This window comes from Gymnogyps californianus, chromosome 12 (assembly GCF_018139145.2).
Source record: "Gymnogyps californianus isolate 813 chromosome 12, ASM1813914v2, whole genome shotgun sequence".
Taxonomy (NCBI): domain Eukaryota; kingdom Metazoa; phylum Chordata; class Aves; order Accipitriformes; family Cathartidae; genus Gymnogyps; species Gymnogyps californianus.
In genome coordinates this window covers 2,581,889-2,602,564 of record NC_059482.1, presented here as the reverse complement: position 1 = coordinate 2,602,564, position 20,676 = coordinate 2,581,889, and the positions used below count along the sequence as shown (strand labels likewise).

Sequence of the window (20,676 nt, the reverse complement as noted above, 5' to 3'; positions counted from 1 at the left end):
GCTCAAAAGGAGTAGATCCTGCACGGGCCAGGGAAAGAGAAAAGATCATCTCTCCAGGGCACTGCCACCCGTATAATTTATGATGTTCACTTAGAGAATGTCTATCCTGTTACCCTACTAAGAAACAATGAAGTATCAATGTCTCCAAATGCATCCTCCCACTGTGGCATGGCAGCCAAGGTGACATGTGACAACCAATACCTGGGGATGGAGGGTAGCTCTGGGCGGCTTGAAGAGCGCGGTACCTAGAACTTGCTCCCTAGGTGGGACTAGGAACTCACCTTGCCAGTCTGGTTCCCTCCTCACTAACAGTAACAACCCATCACAACAAAATCTCTTGCCATGGTTTTAGTCCACTTGGGGCCTGGGACTGCTGGGGGCATCCTGCAACTTGCAGCGCATGCAAACTTCATGCTCAGCTCCAGGGAGGGAATAGGTGCTTTTGCAGTATGAGTTACACTCAACATCCCCCATGCTGCTCTCCCACATGGGGTAAGATGCGGGGCACGTAGAGCCTCATAACCACCTCATTTCCTCTTCCCAGGCAGGTCAGGTACTGCAGCATTTGTTTTGGGAGTGGAAAACCCTAAATCAGCTCCACAGCAACGCATCTGCAAACCCACGAGAGAACAATTTGCGCCATCAGTGGTGGAGCTAACGAAGCCTCGTCTGGATTCTCCGATGGCTCACAAAAAACAATCTCCCGCCCTCGCTCTCCCTGCAGCTGGGTATTAACACTGCTCTCCGGTGAGGATTTTTTCAACCAAGAGTTTGGTTGAAATGTCAACCCTTTCTCTCAGCAGGGACTCTATGGCGAGCATCACTTCCTCCCCCCCGCCTGCTTACATGAAACCGGTAGGGATGTAACGTATTTGAGTTCATCCCCTTTATTTGGCTGAGATTGAGCAAGGGATTCAGAAGTTATTTTGGGGGAGCTGGGAGGGGTACAGTCACAGCCATTACGTCAGCTTCTGCCTAACAACAATAGGCAGATCAGCCTGCACAGTGACAGGTCTTTTTAATCCTTGCACCTCTTAAAGAGCCCTCCATCATTTTGGAGGGTTTCTCTCACCCCCACTTCTCAAAGACAAGCAGGGCTCACTAGACTAAACCTGGCTTCCTGTAACATGACAAATTACAGCTGTTATTAGATTAACACTGCCAGGTCTGGAGCCAAGAACCACACTGATGGACAGGAACCAGCCGCTTACGAATCCAACAGTTTTCCCTCAGTCTCCCAGAGCTACTCAAAAGGACGATCCCCAGATTCTCACAGAGCAGTCGGCTGCCGGGATCCTGTGCTGTGAAGCATCCTTCTAACCCAGCCTGTTTTGGACTCCTCGGGATTTTTGCACTTTGGCTCTATAAGCCCCCCTGCACCTTCCACACCAGAGTCCCTTCAGTGCTACATTAATATTAGTAAAATTAAACCTCCAAATTTCCCCCTTGTCAGGCAATATCAATGCTACCATTTTGCAGGGAGTGGGAAAAAGGCAGACAGGCGTGATGACTCACTGTGTGGCCTCAGGCATGTGCCAAGGCAGAGCCAGGGTATCCATCTCTGCACAGCTCAGTCCTAAACCACCCTCTCAATTACCATGCAAGAACAGACAGACACAGACAACAGGCACCCGCACTCTCTAAGCGGGGTGAAAAGTGATCAACCTAGGCAGATTTAGGGCTTCCCACAACCAGGAGCTCGACAGGTCAAACAGCAGATGAGCAAGTGTTCAAAACCTGCTGCTTTCCCCAGTGCCACCTCAAGGGTCAGCTGCACGGGAGTTCCAGCCCACCCAAAGCTGTGCTCTGACTAATCCCACAGTCAAGACAATCCCAAAGTCCAAGAGAAAGTCTATGTCAAAGTCAGAACCAAAGCCACATCTCCTGCCTCTCAGTCCACTGGATGACCGACCAGACCTCTTCTTCTCGCATGCAAATATAAACATGAGCAGCAAAACTGAGAAGCCAAAGGTTAAGGAAACATTAGCAGAGGACTTTAAATATCTTCTGTGGATCTGGCCTAGACACCTTAACTCCTGTCAAAAACTACCAGGGCTTTTGGCACCTATTTACTTTGACAGGTCTGAATTATTGCCTTGTTTATCCCAAGGAATCTTGAGGCAGCAAATGCCAGTTATCAGGAGTGAAGCTGGCTCTGTGAATAGATACAAGCTGTCTTCTCAAGCAGTGGTAAAATTAGGAGATCCTTGCACTGATCTTGTACAGCCCAGCGAGGAGGAGCCCAGGCAAACAGAGCAACAAGTACTGTTTTGAATTTGGACATCTACACCCGCCATGGTTGGGAGGACAGACTGCTGTTCATGATACTCTTTCCTTCAGTTAAGTAACACCCAAGCACACCCATGCTCCAAAAATCACATATTAAATAAAGTAGCTTTGGCCTCAATAGAATTGGAACACGTCTCTCATTTCCACTTCTTTCTGGAGGCTGTCCTCTCCACCATTTCTAGGATGGGCACCTCTGTACTCAAGGGAGATGAGCAGACAGCTGCGAAATCACAGCACTATACCAGGAATCAAACTCAGATCATGCTGGCACAGTTCCTCATGAGGTCAACATCACTGGCTTCAGAACACATCATAGAATCATAGAAAACCAGATTGGAAGGGACCTCAAGGATCATCTGGTCCAACCTTTCTTGGCAAAAGCATGGTCTAGACAAGATAGCCCATCACTTACTTGATCTGCTCCCAGGTCTTGGTAGCCAAATGCAGGACCCAGAGATCCTTGTAATGATAGAACTGTTCCCCGTTGGGAGATGCAAACTCCCCGCCAAATACCCACAGCTGCCCACCAGCTGTGGGAACCACTGCCGCCTGCCAGGAGAAGAAGGAAGAGCTGGATCAGACATGGGTTCAGAAACCAGAGACAGGAGAACTTTATCAGTCAAATGAGCAGCTGCCTCCAAATACTAGAGAGCAGACAAGCAGCAGCTGCAGCTGCTTGATGCCTTGCTTGACAACAGCAGCTCTCTGGGGCTGAAGGAGGGGGAATTTTAAATGCAAGTTACTCATTGTTTAGCACACCTTCCCTATAGCAAAGGAAAGTTGGCCAAGGAGTTGGGCTCTTCCCACCTCCTAGCATCTTGAGTTCCAGTTCTACAAATTCAAAGCTCCCTGGGAAGCATCTTGGGAATTAGTTTAACAACAATTGTTCAAATCTCTCTGTTCACCAAAAGGAAACCTCTCCACAGCTAAGGCTCAGCAACATTTCACGCATCCTTTAGTCACATAAATAGCATCCTGCAGAAGACGTACTGGGGCTGATGAACTCTGAGCCATGGGAGGAACAGGGGCACCTCCTGCCTCCAAGACACATCTAACATTCCAGCACTGGGCAGGCAGAGCAATGCAGGGAAAAGTCTTTTGGAAAAGGCCATTAACAGTGCACAATTGTCCTTTGCAGTTTTTGTGGATTATAAAACAACAAACAGTAATGAAGCCAAGCTGCAGCGCAAGTCCAAACCTGACGCTTCCCAAGACCTGAAAAGCATTACCGCTCCCTCTGAAGGAAAAAAAAAAAAAAAACCACAAACCCAACCAACAACCAAAAAAACCCCCAAATACAGAAGGAAATGCACAGCATTTGGACAAGAGGAGACTGTTACTGCTTTGATTAGGGCAAGTAGCAGAGAGGAGAGTGTCAAAGGGGTTTATTTTTTTTGGCACAGAGCAGCACCAAAACACTGTTGCAATGCAAGCTGACAGTTAAAAGCAGGGAGAGAAGAGCAAGACTCTACTTCATTAAAATTATCTGCGTAAGGACTAAGGAAGAAGGAAGGAATCCCAAAAAGGAAACTATATGACTGTGCAAAGTTCTTCCTTGACCAGCACCTCTTGGGTTGTTTACACTATAAACGAATTCTTCCACATATGTTTTTTCCAGGGTACCCGTCACAGATCAACATTGAGATAATGATCTCTTTCTTCAGAAGGGCTTCATTACCTGCCTATCTTTCCCAGCAAACAGCAAAGAAGATCTTTAGCATCAGACACATGACCATGCCCTGACATAAACCAGCCTATACATGCAATGATTAAACACATGAGAAAATATGGGGTGTGTTTGCAAGCAGGATTTGTGGGAACATCAAGTTACCTAAACAAAGGGGATGTCTGATTTTCATGGGTATCTAGTGCTTAAAAGCTTAAGGGGAAGGTACATACAACAGCCTGCTCATACTTGTGTGTCACCTTTTGAAGAGCTGGCTCGAAATTCATTACATGGCCAAGCTTTTTTCTTAAACAACTGACAACACCCATCCATAGCTATTCTCACCTCCGCTCTGTTGAACTGATGTAATCAAGCCAGTGTAACTCAAACAGAGGATCACGTGTCAGAGACCAGAGATGACAAATAAGACTGAAAACATGCACATAGAAACCCACAAACACGCTTCTGCTTACCTTTGAGCTAATGCAGAATATGCATTAAAAATAAAGCCACAAGGAAGACAACAAACCAGTCAACTAATGAGGCTGAACTGTCTCCTGTGTGACTATAATTAATTATCAGACAGAAAACTTATTGTTGAAGCAGGACTCCTCAGATAGATGTCTCATTTTATTTTTGTTGTAATCCAATTGCAGCTCCCTGATGCACAGCCTGCCTGCTCAGTTCAGATTCAGCTGCTAGACAGCCACCTGCTGGCTACCAACACCCAAACAAGCACCTCTCAACTCCACACCCACAAAGCAACCTCCTTTTGGGTTGCTTCAAACGAGTGTTTGAATTTATGGTCTCCTTGTGGAATTTGGCCTCTGAAATCAAGTTCTATTTTAAGCACCACAAGGTAGCCCGAAAAACAAGTCCGAATCTTTCAATTCAAGAAAGGACACACAGCTCAGAGCAAGACGGGCATTTAGGCGTAGCATAACAAGTGTATATGAACCTAACCAGGGTATCGGATCTTACCAGGAAGCTCTAAAGAGCTTTGGCCATGGGTAGGAAAATAATGCTCGCATCCTGTATGGCAGCTTTTGAAATGTACCAGTCACCCAGCCACTTGCCGCGACAGGTAAGATAATCTATCAGACAGCTGGTGAGGGCCAAAGACCTGCAAAAAATACAAGTCTTTGGTCCAGTTGCTAATGCGCAGGTGTTCACATAAAGTAAACAAACCCAAATCCTTCATCATCACAACCAGCCAGTGACCTTAATGCCACAGGCAGAGAGGTGAATTCTAGGGGAGTGTCATGATATCACAGAGAAAACTTAGACAACTTTGTCTGCTGCCTTTGCAGACAAAAGAAAAACAGCCCATCTGCCAAGGAAAAAAAAAAAAAAAAAAAAAAATCACAACCCAAAGGCAGGACACACACAGTCAGTGCTAGCAGTCCATCGCGTTGTACAGTTTGGACACTTGGCAAAGCCCAACTGCTATATGCTAGCAGGGATGCCCTACAGTAACGGGTCTTTCACATTGCTGGAGTGGCAGCATCTGTAATGGCCATGGATGTAGGCCTGTGGGCGTTAAGGAAACAATCATGCACAGCAACTCTGCCATTCATAGCACTTTGGTCAAATTCAAAGTCATACCCTGACCAGCATTTTGAAAGTTCAGTGCCATCCTGGGATTATGGATGGTTGAGCTAGTCCCTATATAATGCAGCAAAGACAGTTCATCTTCAAAAGAAGAGTCTCCCCGACAAGTCCTGCTTGAGTTCTGCCGACCCAACAGATACAACCCCAAATCTTCATTCCACACAACATTTCCAAAGGCCACCAAGTGATCAGATAGCACAAGCACCTTGGACAGGCTTGTACAGGCCCCCTCAGCAGAAGAGGTGAAGTGACACCATTGGCAGTCCATTACAAGGAGAACGCAAATCAACTCCCATCCATCTTTAGCGCAGCGTTAGAACAATTCCAACTGCTGCTCTGGCACCCAGTACTTTACCTGGTGAGCACATCGCCTTGGTGGTGGGTTGGGGATCTCTACTTTAGACCAGCTGTTCTTCCGGATGTTGTAAACATACAGTTCATTATACAGGTATGTCTGTTAGAGAAGAAGAGAAAATACACATCACCACAGATCTCCATTGAACGGGGTCAGTCTGTCCAAGCACAGGCACCCCTGAGGGTTATCTGTTAGTTTGGGGGAGAAGGAGCACAGCACCAGCTTTGCAAAGCAACAGCTCACCTGCCTCATCAGGCAGGGAAGGAGGACAACAACCTCCTCCACTAGACTGGGAGTCAGCAACTTTTTCAGTGATCCACTGGACTGGACTGTTCTTTCCCAAACCCTTGGTTAAGCCTGTGATAGCTTGGCATATGAGGACTTAAGAAGCTGGAGCTTAACACAGATGTGCAGGGTAAAGTTGCCCAAACTGCTGCTCAACTCCAGAGACAGGAACAGCTTAAGGTAGTGAAGGATGCAGAATTAGTTTTGCACATCACATTGGGTGATCCTAAGGCAGCCCAACATCATTTGTAAGCTTCAATTTTCAAGCTACAGTATGTACAACTTCTTAGGGTCATAAAGACCAGTTTGTCTCCAGGAACACAATAAACACTTGCAACTTGTAGAAATTCAGTAACAAGAGTGCCCACTTGCAAATACTTGCTACCGTACACATCTCCAAGGCAGGCAATGCCTTGCCAGCAGCAAAACTGCAGAAGTATCTTGTTTTGAAAGGTGGAAGATAGAGATTCTTCAATAGTTATCACAAATGAGGGGCAGATATGGCTACAATTAAGTCGGGAGAAATTATGAAGCCCTGAAATATTAATGCTGAGACAATCACTCTGACTCCTTAATGGGTTCTAGCATGTCTCCTTCCTGCCAACTGTTCAGGCATGAGACAGTATCACGGCAGAATTAAAAGGCTATTTTGCTCTCATTCAGGGACAAATACATATTTTATGACTGCTGCCTTGAATTTTGCCTCAAATGAGACTCATGCAAATTACAGTAAAAGGCAGGGAGAGGGTAGAATAAAGAAGAAAAATGGAAGTATACATTACTTTTTGGCCATTGAAATATTCACCTCCAAAAAGGATCAATTCGTCTTTCTCAGGGTGAGCAGAGAGGGAGCCGTTCAGCCTGCAAAAGAAAGAGGGATGGCCAAAACAGTAGATGTGTAAGAGCCTTGTAAAACTCAGAAGCTCGCAGCCTTTAACTTAGCTAGCACTAGCACCTCTGCCCTCTAGCCACAAAGGTCTCTCCATCATCTGCCAAATTACTAGGCTGTGATATTCACCCCAGGGCTAAAAACTTCTCAAAGAAATTAACTTCTTAAAAACTTCCAGCAAGATTAATTTGACACTGTCTGAAATCTTCTCCTATTTTAGCAGCATACGTTACACTGTCATTTAACAAGCCTTTTGACGTGAGCTCTTGAATTTTAATGCTGGTGTGCCAAGAACAGAAATTAGTTTTATGAGGGCACATAACTATGGGTAGAACTGGGCTGTCTCATACCAACTTATCTGCGTCATTATTCTGTGATCACCACTGGTCATTGCTCATCTACATACCGCCAAAGTGTTTTGCATCATGCAGAGACAGATCCCTACCACTCCCAATGAGGAACTAACTGACCACTGTAACACCCCTGTGAGATTAGCAGTAGCGTACTGACCCGTCCCACTACACAGAGAGGGGAAACAGATATCACAGAGAAAGGCATTTATTTAGCAAGCCACAGGAAAGAGAAATACAGAATCTAGAAGTATGTGGACCCCAAGCTACACTTGATAAAGTGTCTTGTATCTCATGACACAGCTTTTTGCCTCTTAAGTCCTTTCAGCTTTCTAGTCCAAATCCAAAACTTCCTGTTAACTTTTATTTTTTCTCAAAGCCCTGTAATCTAACCCTGCTTTGCCTGCTTTGTGCTGATGGGATGATTAAAAAGCGTATTTTAAGGCCAAAAAAAAAGCTTTTGGTCCCTTTTTCAACCAGGGATTCAATATACCAGATATTTTAACTCCAGATACCAGCTATGCCAGATATTATGCCTTCCACTCTCGGGAAATAACTTTACATAAATAAATTTCATTAAAAGCACCACCAACCGCTGTATAAATGATAGCCAAAGCCTCATACAATCTCTTACCTGGGTGATGGGGGTGGGCAGGATGACTCAATTACTTGAGTCTTTTTAGCATCTAAACTCTGGAATTCTGCTATCAGGGCTTCAAGATCCTCCTGAAAATAAAAAGCCAGACATGAGTTCCTTGACATACACAGAGCCACCTGCACACCACATGAAACCATCACTCACCCTCACGATTTCCCTTTTTTTAAAAAAATTGTCTGCTTAGGTTCCCTTCCTTCAACTACAAGAAATGGACGCTGAGTACTTCCAGATATGCTTTCAAGATTGGTCTCCCCTAAAACACTGACAAGTTGCTCAGAAGAGTCCTAAAAGGATGGTATGCAAAGTGCATTTAGTGCATACCTGCTATTCCTGCAGAAGAAACACCGCACAAATCAGCAAGTAAATGCAAATCATTTAAGCCCTAACAAAGTGATGAGCAACTATATGCCACAATCCAGCCAGTCCTCTTCTTTGTCTGCAATGGAAAAATGCCTAAATGGAACTGGAAACTCTTTCCTACTCCCAGCACATACTTTAGCTGGAGGGAAACCTGCACATATTTTTATTCCCTTTCACCTTCTGTCAATTAAAAATAAAATCTGCCTCCAAAACTGCAGATACACCGCGTTGCAAGGGCAGAAGCAGCATTGCAGCTAGAGGGAGTTTCTGATCCACGATCTCTCCTACAACCCCCACTGCTCACCACCTCCCTTCAGTTAACCTTTCTGAAGGTGTAGTCAAAGCAGAGATTTCCAAAATACGGGGATTTTGCCGCTGCAGCATGGCATCAGCTCTCCCTGCAGCCAATACACATGTACACTGGCACTTTCCAGGTCTTAAGTTTTGCATTATGCTGGTAACGCCATGTTTCGACCAGGGAAAGGTAGCTGTTTTGAGGCCTAAATACAAGCACCCACTCTAGGAGTGAGATAAACAAGTGTTTTCATTTGCTTTTAAGACCAGAAGAAAAGGATGGGGGAGATGGAAGGCAAGAAGGACCCTTAAACTGCATTTTGTCCTCCTTTTACACTTGCTGTCACGCACTGCAGCCAGCTTGTCAGCGATATGGCAAAAGTCTTCCTGGCAGCAGTTTTCATTTCACCCCTTATCCTCTTTTCCCCTTTTCCCAGTGCCCTCGCACACAGGCGCTGATGGCTCCGCAGCCCTTGGCCACACGCTGACCCACAGGCATGAGCACGAGCACCGCTTTTTCACTAGGACTGCCCTAACACTAACCCTAAAAGTCTCAGGAGATGTGCACTGACCTCAAAACCCCTCCACCTGCACATCTTGTACCCGGCTGATGACCTGCAGGCACCCAAGGGACTTAACCAAGTTATAGCCGCTTGCGTTTGGATACACTTGAAATACCCCTGTCTCCAACCCACTCCTCCTACCTCCCATGCCTCCACCTCCACCGCCGGTCCTCCCTTCTGGCCCCGTTTCACAAAACGCCCCGAGACCCACAGAGGGCCCAAGGGAGCGCCGCAACGACCCAGGGGAGGCCCAGGCCTCGCGGGCCGGGGCTACCGGAGCCCCCCGTTCCCGCCACTCACCTCCTCCTTCTTGGCTCTGCGGGACACCTTCCTCTCCATCTTCGCGGCGGTCTTCTCGGCCCCCTTCCCCTTCTTCTCCCGCTTCCCCTTCTTCCCCATGGCTGAAAGGCCAAGCTAGGCCGCGCGGGGAGCACCGCGCTCGCCGCTCCGCTCTGGCCGCCCCGGGCGCACCGCGGGGCGGGTAGCGGCGCCCGCTTCGGCCCGGCGCTACCAGGCCGCGGCCCGCCTCCTGCCCGAGCGGCGTGGCCGCGGTGGCCCTCTGCAGGCCCGGCGGACTCGGCGCGGCCGCATCGGCCCGCCGCTCTCCCTCCCGCGGCTCCCCGGCTCCCGGCCGGGGCTGAGGGAGTGTGGCCGACAGGGGCTCCCCTGGCTCGGCTCTATGAGCCCCGCCGGGCCGGGGAGAGGCCTTACTGCGGCTCCACACACCGCCTGTCACCCACCCTCAGAGTCCAGACCCCCATTTGACACACGTTCCTATTTATTGCTGCCCTGAGGAGACTGTTGAACCCACAAAATGGCCCCCCTCCCCTCACACAAAATGGCCCCTCCTGGGGAAGCAAAGGGCCTAGGGGTCCCCTGAAGGCGTGAGCCAGGCCTGGGGGAGGCCCTGTGCAGAAATAAAAAAATGAATCACGGGCTGAATACCTCAGGGACTGGGGGGCTGTGCGAGCGTTTTCATTTTCAGCTGCAGAGTTTTGGAAATGGGGTTTATTCGGGCCAGTCTCAGAGACCTGAGGTGTTGGAGAGCTGAAGGAGATGGTGGGCATTGTGAGGCGATGCCAGGCAGCTGCTCTTTTCCCTTGATGGTGGGGAAAGAATAATGATGATTTGGGGTTTTTATGTGGTGTTTCACGCAGATGCTGAGCCCAGGTAAGATTTCTGGGAGAACACCTACTTTGAACACCTAACCAGCATGTACACTGTAAATATAAGTTCAAATACATCTTTGAGCTGTGAGTTTCCTTTCATCCTCCTGTGCTTCAAAATTGCCTTTGTTGATTGTTTCTCACTCCCAGGGAAGGCGTACAATCATTATATTTTTTCGCTGAATTCCCACAAAAACCCACATTGCCTGGAAGCAGGGTGATTTTCATCACTGTCCAACCCACTGCCTAACCCCAAACCAGCAAGGATATCCACTGAAGGTACAGCTCAATGCTCACCAACTTAACCCAAACATCCAGTACGTGCTGTGGAAATTGCCGGATGGATCCTATGCTTTGAACGTCCGCCTGCATTTGAACCTCTGATCCTGGAAACACAGCCCTGAAGCACGAAGCTCTTCCCAGGAAGAGCTGGGAAAATATTTTGAGGTTGCAGACAACATAGATCCCAACCAGCATTTTGTTTGTCTGGTCATTCTGAAAACACTGCGGTTACAACTAAAGCTGCAGTGTGTCAATGTTTATGTGCAGGAAGCGAACGGAAAGCTATGGAGAGACCAGGTCAGGTGAATGGGGCAATTTCTCAGCCGACATAAGATGCAGGAGCTCTGCTGAGTTCCCTGGCACTACACACAGGCTAGGAAGTCTCCCTGCTGCTTCTTGGCTTTAACGTCAAAAAGACACCAGTGTGTGAAAACGCATCCCCTCCTGATGTCTACAGGAGTTTGGTCACTGATTCCTCTGGGGCGAGACCTTCTTCTAACTCTTTTTAGGGGGACTTTGAAATGAAAAAGGCTGCATCTTTGTGAAACCTGCTCTAGAAGTCTTCACCAGGCATCAGTCTACTGGGGGAGCAAGGAGTCTTTCACCTCCTGCACACCCCGCTCTACCTGCCCCCATTTGCATCGGCCTTTTCAGTGCTGCATCATTCGTGGTTATTTCCATAACTGAGTGTGCAGAGATCCTCAGCTATGTGAGCTTAAATTGCATTCTCAAAATTTTATTTTCCATATTTCTGAGTGTAGTTTCAGATGTTCGGGGTCATTTGGAGCTAGCCACCACGTGGGGAACTGTGTGGGGCAGAACATTCTTGGTGTGAGTTCTCTGATCTCTTGAACTATATAGTCTAGTTTCTCATGGATTACGTGAAAAAAAGAGGATGAAAGGACAAAGAAAACTTTGCACTGCACTGTGAAAGTACAAAGCACAATGTAAGCATGAAACAGGGCTTGAACTTCTCAGGGATAAATATACCCCTGCTCCACCATGGTGAGAAATCCTGCTGTAGCAATGATGGTAACTGTTAAGAGATGCGTCTTCCTTGAAGGGATCCGCTGGACAGCTTGCCTGTATAGATGAGACTAAAGATCGTGACATGAGAGCACCAATGCCACAAAACATGAATTTAAGACTCTAAAACTGACTTAGGTGAGCTCTTTTCACAGACTTCCCATCACCCTGAACGGGAAAGGCCATTCCACATTCCCACACGACATGCACGGATGTACTCCTACACGTTCACACAAACATCTTCACCCAGCTGGCAGACAGATGTGCGCTCCCAAACATGGCCGAGTTCAGGCACACACACACATGCTCCCACGCACAGATGTCCTCACACTCTCATTTCTGTTATGTCCCAGGTTTTGTTTCCGCTTTGTTTTGAGGAACATGGCATAAGCTCGATTTTGCCTGTGTTTGCACATTTCGTTCTACTGCTATGAAGTTGTCCTATGCTGTTATATCTGGCAGCCCGTCTCCAGTTCTGACCTATACAAAGAGCACGTGGTTTTACTTTGTTATTTTTTTATAGTCTGGAATATGCTCATTCAACAGGATGGTAAATCCAGCTGTATCAGCAAAGTAAAGAATAACAGGCATGAAAGCTTCAGAAAAGACTCAAAAGCTTTTTCCCACAAGTCGTCTTTGTGTTCTAACACTTGATTTATTTTTCCCTTGTTAATGCTTTCTGAAGCCAGTAGCAAGGAAGGAATTAATGACACAGATTAAGCGGGAGGACATGCTGACAGCACAGTAACTAAATCAACCAAAAATGCATTGCAATTGTAGGAAGAGCTGGTGTGTTAGAGTATTCTGACACTGTCTGTATAGAAAGATGAGAATGAAGATAAGCCCTGCAAACAGAGAGAACCGCGGGGCTGCTGAGTGGGGACCGCTTCAACTACGCTGGTAGGATCCACTGCAATGGGATTTTGGTGTAGGCCCTGCAGAGCAAGAGGAGAGAGCTGCAAGGGAACGTAAAATCATGCCAGCATAACACCCGGGAACACCAGTGCATTGGAGAAGATCAGCAGACTCAGGGCTCTGAGTGCCGCATGTGCCCTGGGACACGTCAGGATGCCCAGGAAAAATTATTTTCTTTAACTGCTGTGTGGTATATAACTCATGCAGGAGAGCTTCACGTAACGAGTCAAAATACAGGTGCCTTGGTCTTCTCCGGGCTCAGGCTGCAATTTTCCTCCTCCACACTTGTAAAACAGGGAGGAGAAAACCACAAAAAATATGACCCCCAGGCTCTGGTGACAGCGTTTCAAAGTCATTCATCTCCAAAAGGAAACACAACTGAGGTTCAAGGGCATGTCCATAACCAACGCTCACTTTGAAAAAAGTCCCTCATGTCGGAAAGTCTGGGGTTTTATCCTGGCCGTGCTCACATTCCAGCAGAGGCCCCTCGGCCCCTGCTTATGCGTGTAGCACCTGAAACTGGATTTGGATCAAGCAAGCGGCTGCTGCAAGTCAGCGACGGTACTTTGCTCCATTCAAGGCTCATTTATAACCAGAAGCTGATAATATCTCATGGCCATTCAGTTGGCTTCCTGAATTTTCTGTTTAGAAATTGGTGCTTTAATATCTTGAAAACAGAGGAAGCAGAGGAAGGCAGAGGCTTCCCTGGAGTGAAGTACAAAGCGTGGCTTTACTCAGATACACATCCCAAGGGACATCAATCTAAATCCATCAGCAAACTGTCACACTTGAAGCCACAAATTCTCAGTGACTCTGTGAAAGCCCTTACTTTTGCCATTCCAGTGGGACTTCATTGGGTTTTCTGCGCTTTTGAAAAGAAAACTGCAGAGATAGTATTAAAAAGCAAGACAGAGAAGAGTGGTTTAGAAATTCACATTTCTGGTCATTAATAACGATGCATCATTCTTACATATTCTAGATGAGGATGTTATAGCACTCTGGTGTTATAGCACTAATTGTTAGCATCAGTACCAGTAATAAGGAAGATGGCAGCTCCAGTTAACATATCGAAAACACCTGGAGGAAAAAAACCCACAGACATGGTAAAATAAATTCTCACCTGAATCCACCACTGATCTACAGCAAATAAGTAAGAATGTCTCCACCACTGAGCCAGAGCAAATGAGCATGCTTCTCCCCTCTCTGACCTCTGGTTTTAAATGCAGATGCTTCCATTTCAGCACCAAAATGAACAGCTAATGCCTAAAACAGTAAGTTTGGTTTTAACGTCAAACTGAGCCCCTCCACACCGTATTTCTGCACATGTGAAGCTTGCCCAGCCTGGCTGAGCTTGCTTCGTTTTTAATTAATTTACTCACAGCCAAAGTGCCAGGACGAGAAGCGTAGATACAGAGCAGGAAGCATTAATATGTATTTCCTGCGGCAGCGTTTCATTCTTCAGCGTCATGCCAGGCTCATTTGTGGGAGATGGCTCTCGGTCTGAAAACAAGGTCGTTTTGCACAAGCACCGGTTCTAGCCTTGAAGATGAAACAGAGGAGCCTTCTCAGGGTAGTAAAATACTCAGCTCAGTGATAAGGCTGATCAGCGTTTTAAGGGTGGCCATGTACTGGGAGAAATACATACTTGCTGATTTGTGTAAAACAGCTGAAACTGCCTACAAGGGTGACGAGTGAATGCTGATTGCCGTGTACTGCCAAGGGATCCTGTTCATGGGGCACGCACCTTTTCTTCCGGCGAGCAGCTCAAGACTGCTGAATTATTTCAGCTGTTCACCGTGAACAGCTGCCACATGAGAAAGGTCTGCTCCCACTGTTTACTGAACATGTCTTTCCAATTTACCACCATGCTCATAAGCACCAGAATCCAGAAATTCTTTTCAAGGAAAGGTTTTGCTGACTTAATACAAGCACACGTGCATGCACATATATATGAGTAAGCACAGGAGCACAGGACTCTTGGAGGAACTAATGTTTTCATGCTATTCAAGTCAGCCTCTGCAAACTTCCTCGTAGAGCAGCCAAATTCTTCTGCATGTGTCACTGCCTTCTTCTGCTTGTCCTTTTTCAGACGTCACGGATTGCTGCAGGGACGGGTCTTTGCCTCCACTATTTCATCAGAGCAGCTTTGATGGTGGTGTTTCAAGTGTGTAGGGTGTCCGCGGTGTCACTGAGCCATGGCAGTATTTACCAGCCCAGCCTTGAAGCTGCTCCTGATTAAAATGCACAGAAAATCTCTGTCCAGCTATTGTCACGTCTTTCTGTGACATTGGCCCCCATCAATCTGCTCAAGTCAGTGTGCCAGTTCCCAGAACGGCAATGAGAAAGCAGAAATCTTAGACTGTCTTTATGTCTGTCCTGGATCTTCATTAATTAGGCTAGTGAACCATTAATTAGGCTACCTAAGCTTCTTTAAAGATGCTTAATCTTCACTGTGTGAACCGTAAGGTTCACAATATCAGGGACGGAGTCTGGCTGATACCAGCTGAAACTCTTTTTCCTTACCTGTCATCAGGCTTGTTTTGCTCTAGTCCCATTTTATTTATGAACGTGTTTTGATATTTTTCCACTCATTTATGTACCAAGGTGACGCAGAGGCACTCCTCTTAAATGCCAATGTCATTGCACAGGTCCCTGGCTCGCCTCATCCTGGGGTCAGGGTTTTGTAGAGAGGTTGGGTCCAGGTGCACAATTTGGGGCTCAGCCCCATTCACAGCACCCCAGGTATCTTTGAATCCACTTTGTCATTTCTAAAGAGAAGTATAAATAATTGGGTGAACTGGGTAGAAAAGGAGTAAAAGAAAACCCCAGAAAGCGTGGGGTGAGAAGTGAGTTCTGGACTGGAAAGGTCATATTGCTCATAAGAGCAAAGCAGCCAAAAATACCTTAAAATCCCCTGCCCTTATATACACAACCATTTTTCCCCCCCATTATTCAAATTCTAAGTCTGATGCAACCCAGACTGGAATGTAGTAAGACTTGTAATGGCTTTCGTGTCCCACCAGATGTCAGCTCCTCTGCAGAGAAGGGCCCTGAGCCGGCACCCACCGCACCATGGTGCAAGAATTGCTGAGACGTTGCATCATCTGCAGAGGTGCGGAGCTCTTGCTAGTGGGAAACGGATAACCAAGCCCAGGGCCAGGCTTCAGGATGCGAGGAGAAAAGCAGCACGATGTACTTAAGTGAACGGAGGTTGTTTAGGTGAAGAAATCCTCTGTATTTCAGTTTCTCCAGCTTCCACTGGTTCAGGTAGTGCCTCCCTCTTCTTAAATCCTCAGGAATTAGGTGACAGAGAAAGCAGTTCCAGCAGGGACTCAGTATTAATCCAATGTTTTTGCTTGCCTAAGAACAAGTCCAAGCACATTTGTTTCACCCAGGGAGACTTATTCTGCCGTGAGGTGCCTGGACAGCCCACGCTTGGTTCTTGAGATACACCATCTCCAGAGCCAGAGCGTGCAGTGGGTTTGCAGGTGCTGCTTTCTCTTGGACGCAAAGGACTGGCCAATGCATACAGTTATCGGTCCTGTTTTCCCTCGGTAAGCAGATACAAGTTCACTTAAAAATAAGCAGTGCTCTATTAACACCTAGCCAATGCTCAGTTCCCATTACAAACCCCTTCATCACAGAATCTCAGAATATTTTAGAGGAGAGGAGCGTTTCACTTTAATGGAGAAGGAAATACTGGGGGCAAATGATATCCCCAGTAATACGAAGGCAGGCTGTGGCAGAGCAGGGTTTAGTATCTCGCCTGGCTTTTGTTGCAATCACCAGGCTAGATACAATGCTCTCATTCAAGTGCTCTCAAGCACCAATTTTCCTCCGTCCGTTCGTAAGGGAGCACGTCTCCCTGGTCTCGGTGGCTCACCCAGCTTGCTCTCAAGGGGGGAGAACTTGAAGTAATCTCATGGCAGGTAGGGTGAGGAGGCTGGCTTCTATATTAGCAGAGAAAGGTTTAGTTTAGACATTAGAGAAAACTTACTGACTGCCAGGCGAGTGAGACATGAAACGAGACTGTCTGGGGTGGCTGTGAAATTTCCAAAGACATGTCTAAGACCCTGTGAGGCCAATGTCAGCCAAAGGTGGTTGGAGTGAGTCGACCTGCCTTGGGGCAAGAGTGGACACGGGTCATTTCTCACCGTTCTCCCATGCCCAACTTTCACAATTTTTTACAGCTGAGGAAGTAAAGGACAAGGACTGACCCTTAGTGTTTGATTTTCACCTATCTCAGTCCTGATAAAAGCGACATTGATTAAATCAATTCTGTTTTATCTTCACAAAAAGCCACTGACCCCATCCTGATGGGTGAGTGGCTTTTTCCACAACTGGTTGGCATTTCTGTTTCCTGGTAGTGCTGTGACAGCTCTTGGGATCAGATTATCTACTTACTGCCGTACCTGCTGCTGTCACCTTGATTTGACAAGGCTTTACCAGTCTGAGGAATGCACTGTGGGGGATTTGGTATGTTCTCCTGCTCCAGTTCAGTCTGGTTTTGTTAGCCCCTCAGTAAAGATAGCTCCATACATCCCTTATCATGCTAAACATTTACCCTCAGGAAACAATGACCCTGGCAAGATTCCTTGTGGTGTTGCAAAAGAAAAGAAAATATTTGTTCATTCTCAATGGCTTAAAAAGGTACGCTTGGGTATATTAACCACTCATGTGAGCAGAAATATTCTCCTAAAGCATTAGCCTTTAGGAGAAGGAGCCGCTGTAGTGGGGTCTGCGCTTTGGTTTGATCACATTGGTTGTGGTGGGTATGAGAAACCGTGCATGGAGCAGGAGACATGGGAGACGAGTGCTCCCTGGTTGCAATTGTATCGAGTTGCCTCTTTCTCACTCTTCCCTGTGAATCCCAAAAAACTTAGCGGACCCTCTAGGGATGGTTAGCAATTTAGGGACCATGAAATGTAGATAAAACTTTCTTTTTTCCTTCCAGCAGAAGTCCGTGTTTCACCTACAAAGCCCACCACCTTATCACAATACTGTTCTCCTGCATTGACTGTTTGGATAGATTCAGACTCCAGCAATTAGTATGATTTAGTTCTTAAAAGATGATATCACATCCACTTCTGAACATGTTTCAGGGTGTTTTTACAGACATGATGTAATAGGTGATTGTCCCATATCTGTCTATCTATCACTGACTCGTTTTTTAAAGAAAAGGTTTAATTTTAACCTCAAGCTGCAATCCGAGTGAAACTAATATCCGTTAAGTTTTTCTGTCACTGTAACGTGTACTGTTTTCTCTTGGAAATAACCATCTTGGTTTCCTGACCTGTCATGTCATTTCTAGAAAAGAAAGAGTCACACAGGAAAGCAAAAACCAGATCTTGGTGATACGTCACAGCAGGCTTTTTTCTGTGCTGTTTGAATGGAAAGCACGACTTTATTATAAAGATAACCACGTGAAAAACAATCATCTGACACGCCACACATGATCCATTCTGCTGATGATGCAGATGAGAATTAGGTCCCATCTGAAAACCAATATTTACTCTGATATCTGCTGCTTGCTCTGCAGCGCTGTCTGACAAGGATCAGGAGCGTAAACTGGGTTTCTATGGTGGCTGTTGACACTCGGGCCAGCTTCACGCTTTCCCACAAGATAAACTGTCACATTACGGGACCGAGGTGAGAAGCAACCGAGCCACACAAGGGAGGGAGCGGGATCGTGGCCGGGTGCCTGAGTCCGGTGGGCTGCAGGATTCCTCTTGCCCGGGCTGCTCGCACACCAGCCGGCGGGAGCGGTGGGTTATACTCCCATGCAAAGGGCCAGCTCTGATTTAATACAATCGCTCTTCCCTGCTCTCCAGGTACAAAGTGAGAGACCAGGACAGGCGCCAGGAGGAAGAGCAGGACACAGGGGATGTATTTGTGCAATACCAGCTGCAGAAGCTGCCCATTCCCCTCTGCTGCCTTTATGGACGGGCTCCTCCTGCTCACTTGTGGCACTGGGGGATGCCGGTCCACTAAAAAGAGTACAGATATTTCAAGACACCACGAAATAAAGATGCTGCACAGCCCACGCAGGGCAATGAGTCCTTCTGTACAAAACCGCTGTCGTGGGACATCCAGCTGAGAGGTCTGCCGGCAAGGTCGTTTCTTCTGCACAGACCTGTTAGCTCACATGAGCTGTATTACAGCTTTTTATCTGTGGGAATCGGTACATATCAGATGAATACGTAGCAAAGCGATCTGGCGATGCTCTGAACTGCAGAGCAGCTACCAGGAGAGGCTGGCGGCTCTCCCCAGGCACAGACTTGCCTGGTGAAGGGCTCAGTTGGATGCAGGGATGGGCTGGTGCTGGGGTTCCTCATTCCTAGCAAATCCCTCACCTTTATCCACTGCACCTGGAGGCCAGTGGGGTTTGAACAAGCCGGTGGTTATTTGTTGGGGAGAGGCAGCGAGCCAAGCACTGCCTGCGCCCGAGGCCGCGAGGGGAACCTCACCAAACCCAGTTGGGGAAAATCCTTTAGCTCCGGGTGGTAACTCCATCGGTTTAAAAACATGGGGAACTTCCCCCAAACAGTGCAGGGAGTTTGGGTTGGCCTTTGAGCAGCAGTATCCAGAGCCTTCGCTTTCCAAGGCTCTGCAATCCAAACTGAATGCTTGTGGCCCAGTTCCTCCTGCCGCCCCTTTGGGGTTATCTGTACAGGGGAGGATTGCCAGCCCCTCCGCCTGCCCCACCACCAAACCATGCACCCGGCAGGGAAGCTCTTCCCGACGTGCCTTCTGCTCTTTGATCTAATGCAGGATCAAGATCCCCTGTTTCATTCCAGGTCAATTTTCCTCTTTGTCTCCAATTCCCCATCTCTTCCCAAGCCCTGGTTCCGTCACACCTGGCTGGAGTTAACCAGCCTTGAGATTAATTTTGTCCTTTCATCTCCATGCTATTTTCTCAGAGATGGGTGGGAGAGGAGTTTCCCCCATGTCTGTGGTTTCTTTCCAACACAGGCCCCGAGAGGGTTTGAACGTGCAGCCGCTGCGGGTTGCCGGTTGCAGCTCCCCATCCCGGCAGGGTTTCGGGGGTGAGGATGCAGCAGGTCAACCCTCGCGGCACTCGCATCGATGCTCGGAGCAAACCACCCTGAAACACCAACGCAGCACTCGCCCCACCGTGATTTGCACCAGGACCGGGACTGGCGCCTGAGAGACTGTGGCACACAAAGCAGGGTGTGCAGCTCCACAGAAAGGCTGGAATTCATTTAATAAGGGCAAGGAAAATCAAATGAAAGCATCCTTCCCCGCCTAACCCCCTGCATGAATCAACAGAGCTGGCTTCAGCATCCAAAAGCTCTCAGGCTGAAGCCTTTTTCCCAGCGCACAGGGGAGAACAAGCCACAGCAAGCTGGTGGTGAAATCACCGATAGTTGCCGTAAATTGTGTTTCTGCTGGGGATCTTGTTCTGTAGCAAAACAGCCCATTTCTGTGACACCGTTACGGCTCTGCAGCGAGCAGCCTCACGGCTGCTGGGTCGAGTATAAGGCTCCTTTCCTGCAAAAAAGAGCCTCCTGCGAGGAAGGAAGCGGAGCCCTCAGTTTCGGGGGAAGACGGGGCAGAGCTGTGCCTCTGCGGGCGTTTTCCCACCCTGTAGGCTGCCAAATGGCTCCTGCTGTTTTCTTCGGATGCAACAGCCCTTGGTAGGGTCTTGCATCAGACACCGAAGAGGCTAAAAGCCCATGGTCAGAATTAGACGGGTGTAAAAGAGGTTTTGCAGGCTTATTTTTCTGTGCTGAGGGCAGGGAAGAAATCCAGATGGTATTTGGTCCACACAGCGAGAAGACAATCTCGTAGAAAATGTTTTGCAAGATTTTTGGGTTTATCTCGTTTGACTTGGGTGCAGGAGGTTCTCTCAAATTTGGTTTAATGAATAAGACAGACAAAACCTGTTTAACCTTTGCTCAGCAGCGATAGCACCTGCTCAGAAACTCCACGGGGTACTAGAAAAA

General features: G+C 47.5%; 1 protein-coding gene across 1 annotated transcript in view; it reads right to left on the bottom strand.

Annotated features, from left to right (window-relative positions):
- KLHDC4 (kelch domain containing 4) overlaps positions 1-9,719 on the bottom strand; it is a 29,587-nt gene extending 19,868 nt beyond the window's left edge. Inside the window, exons 1-5 of the mRNA XM_050903953.1 lie at positions 9,621-9,719; positions 8,080-8,171; positions 6,989-7,067; positions 5,922-6,020; positions 2,702-2,838 (exon numbers count right to left, since the gene is read on the bottom strand). Coding sequence (XP_050759910.1) covers positions 2,702-2,838; positions 5,922-6,020; positions 6,989-7,067; positions 8,080-8,171; positions 9,621-9,719 — 506 coding nt within the window. The remainder of the gene's footprint in view (positions 1-2,701; positions 2,839-5,921; positions 6,021-6,988; positions 7,068-8,079; positions 8,172-9,620) is intronic.
- Positions 9,720-20,676: the final 10,957 nt, after the last annotated feature.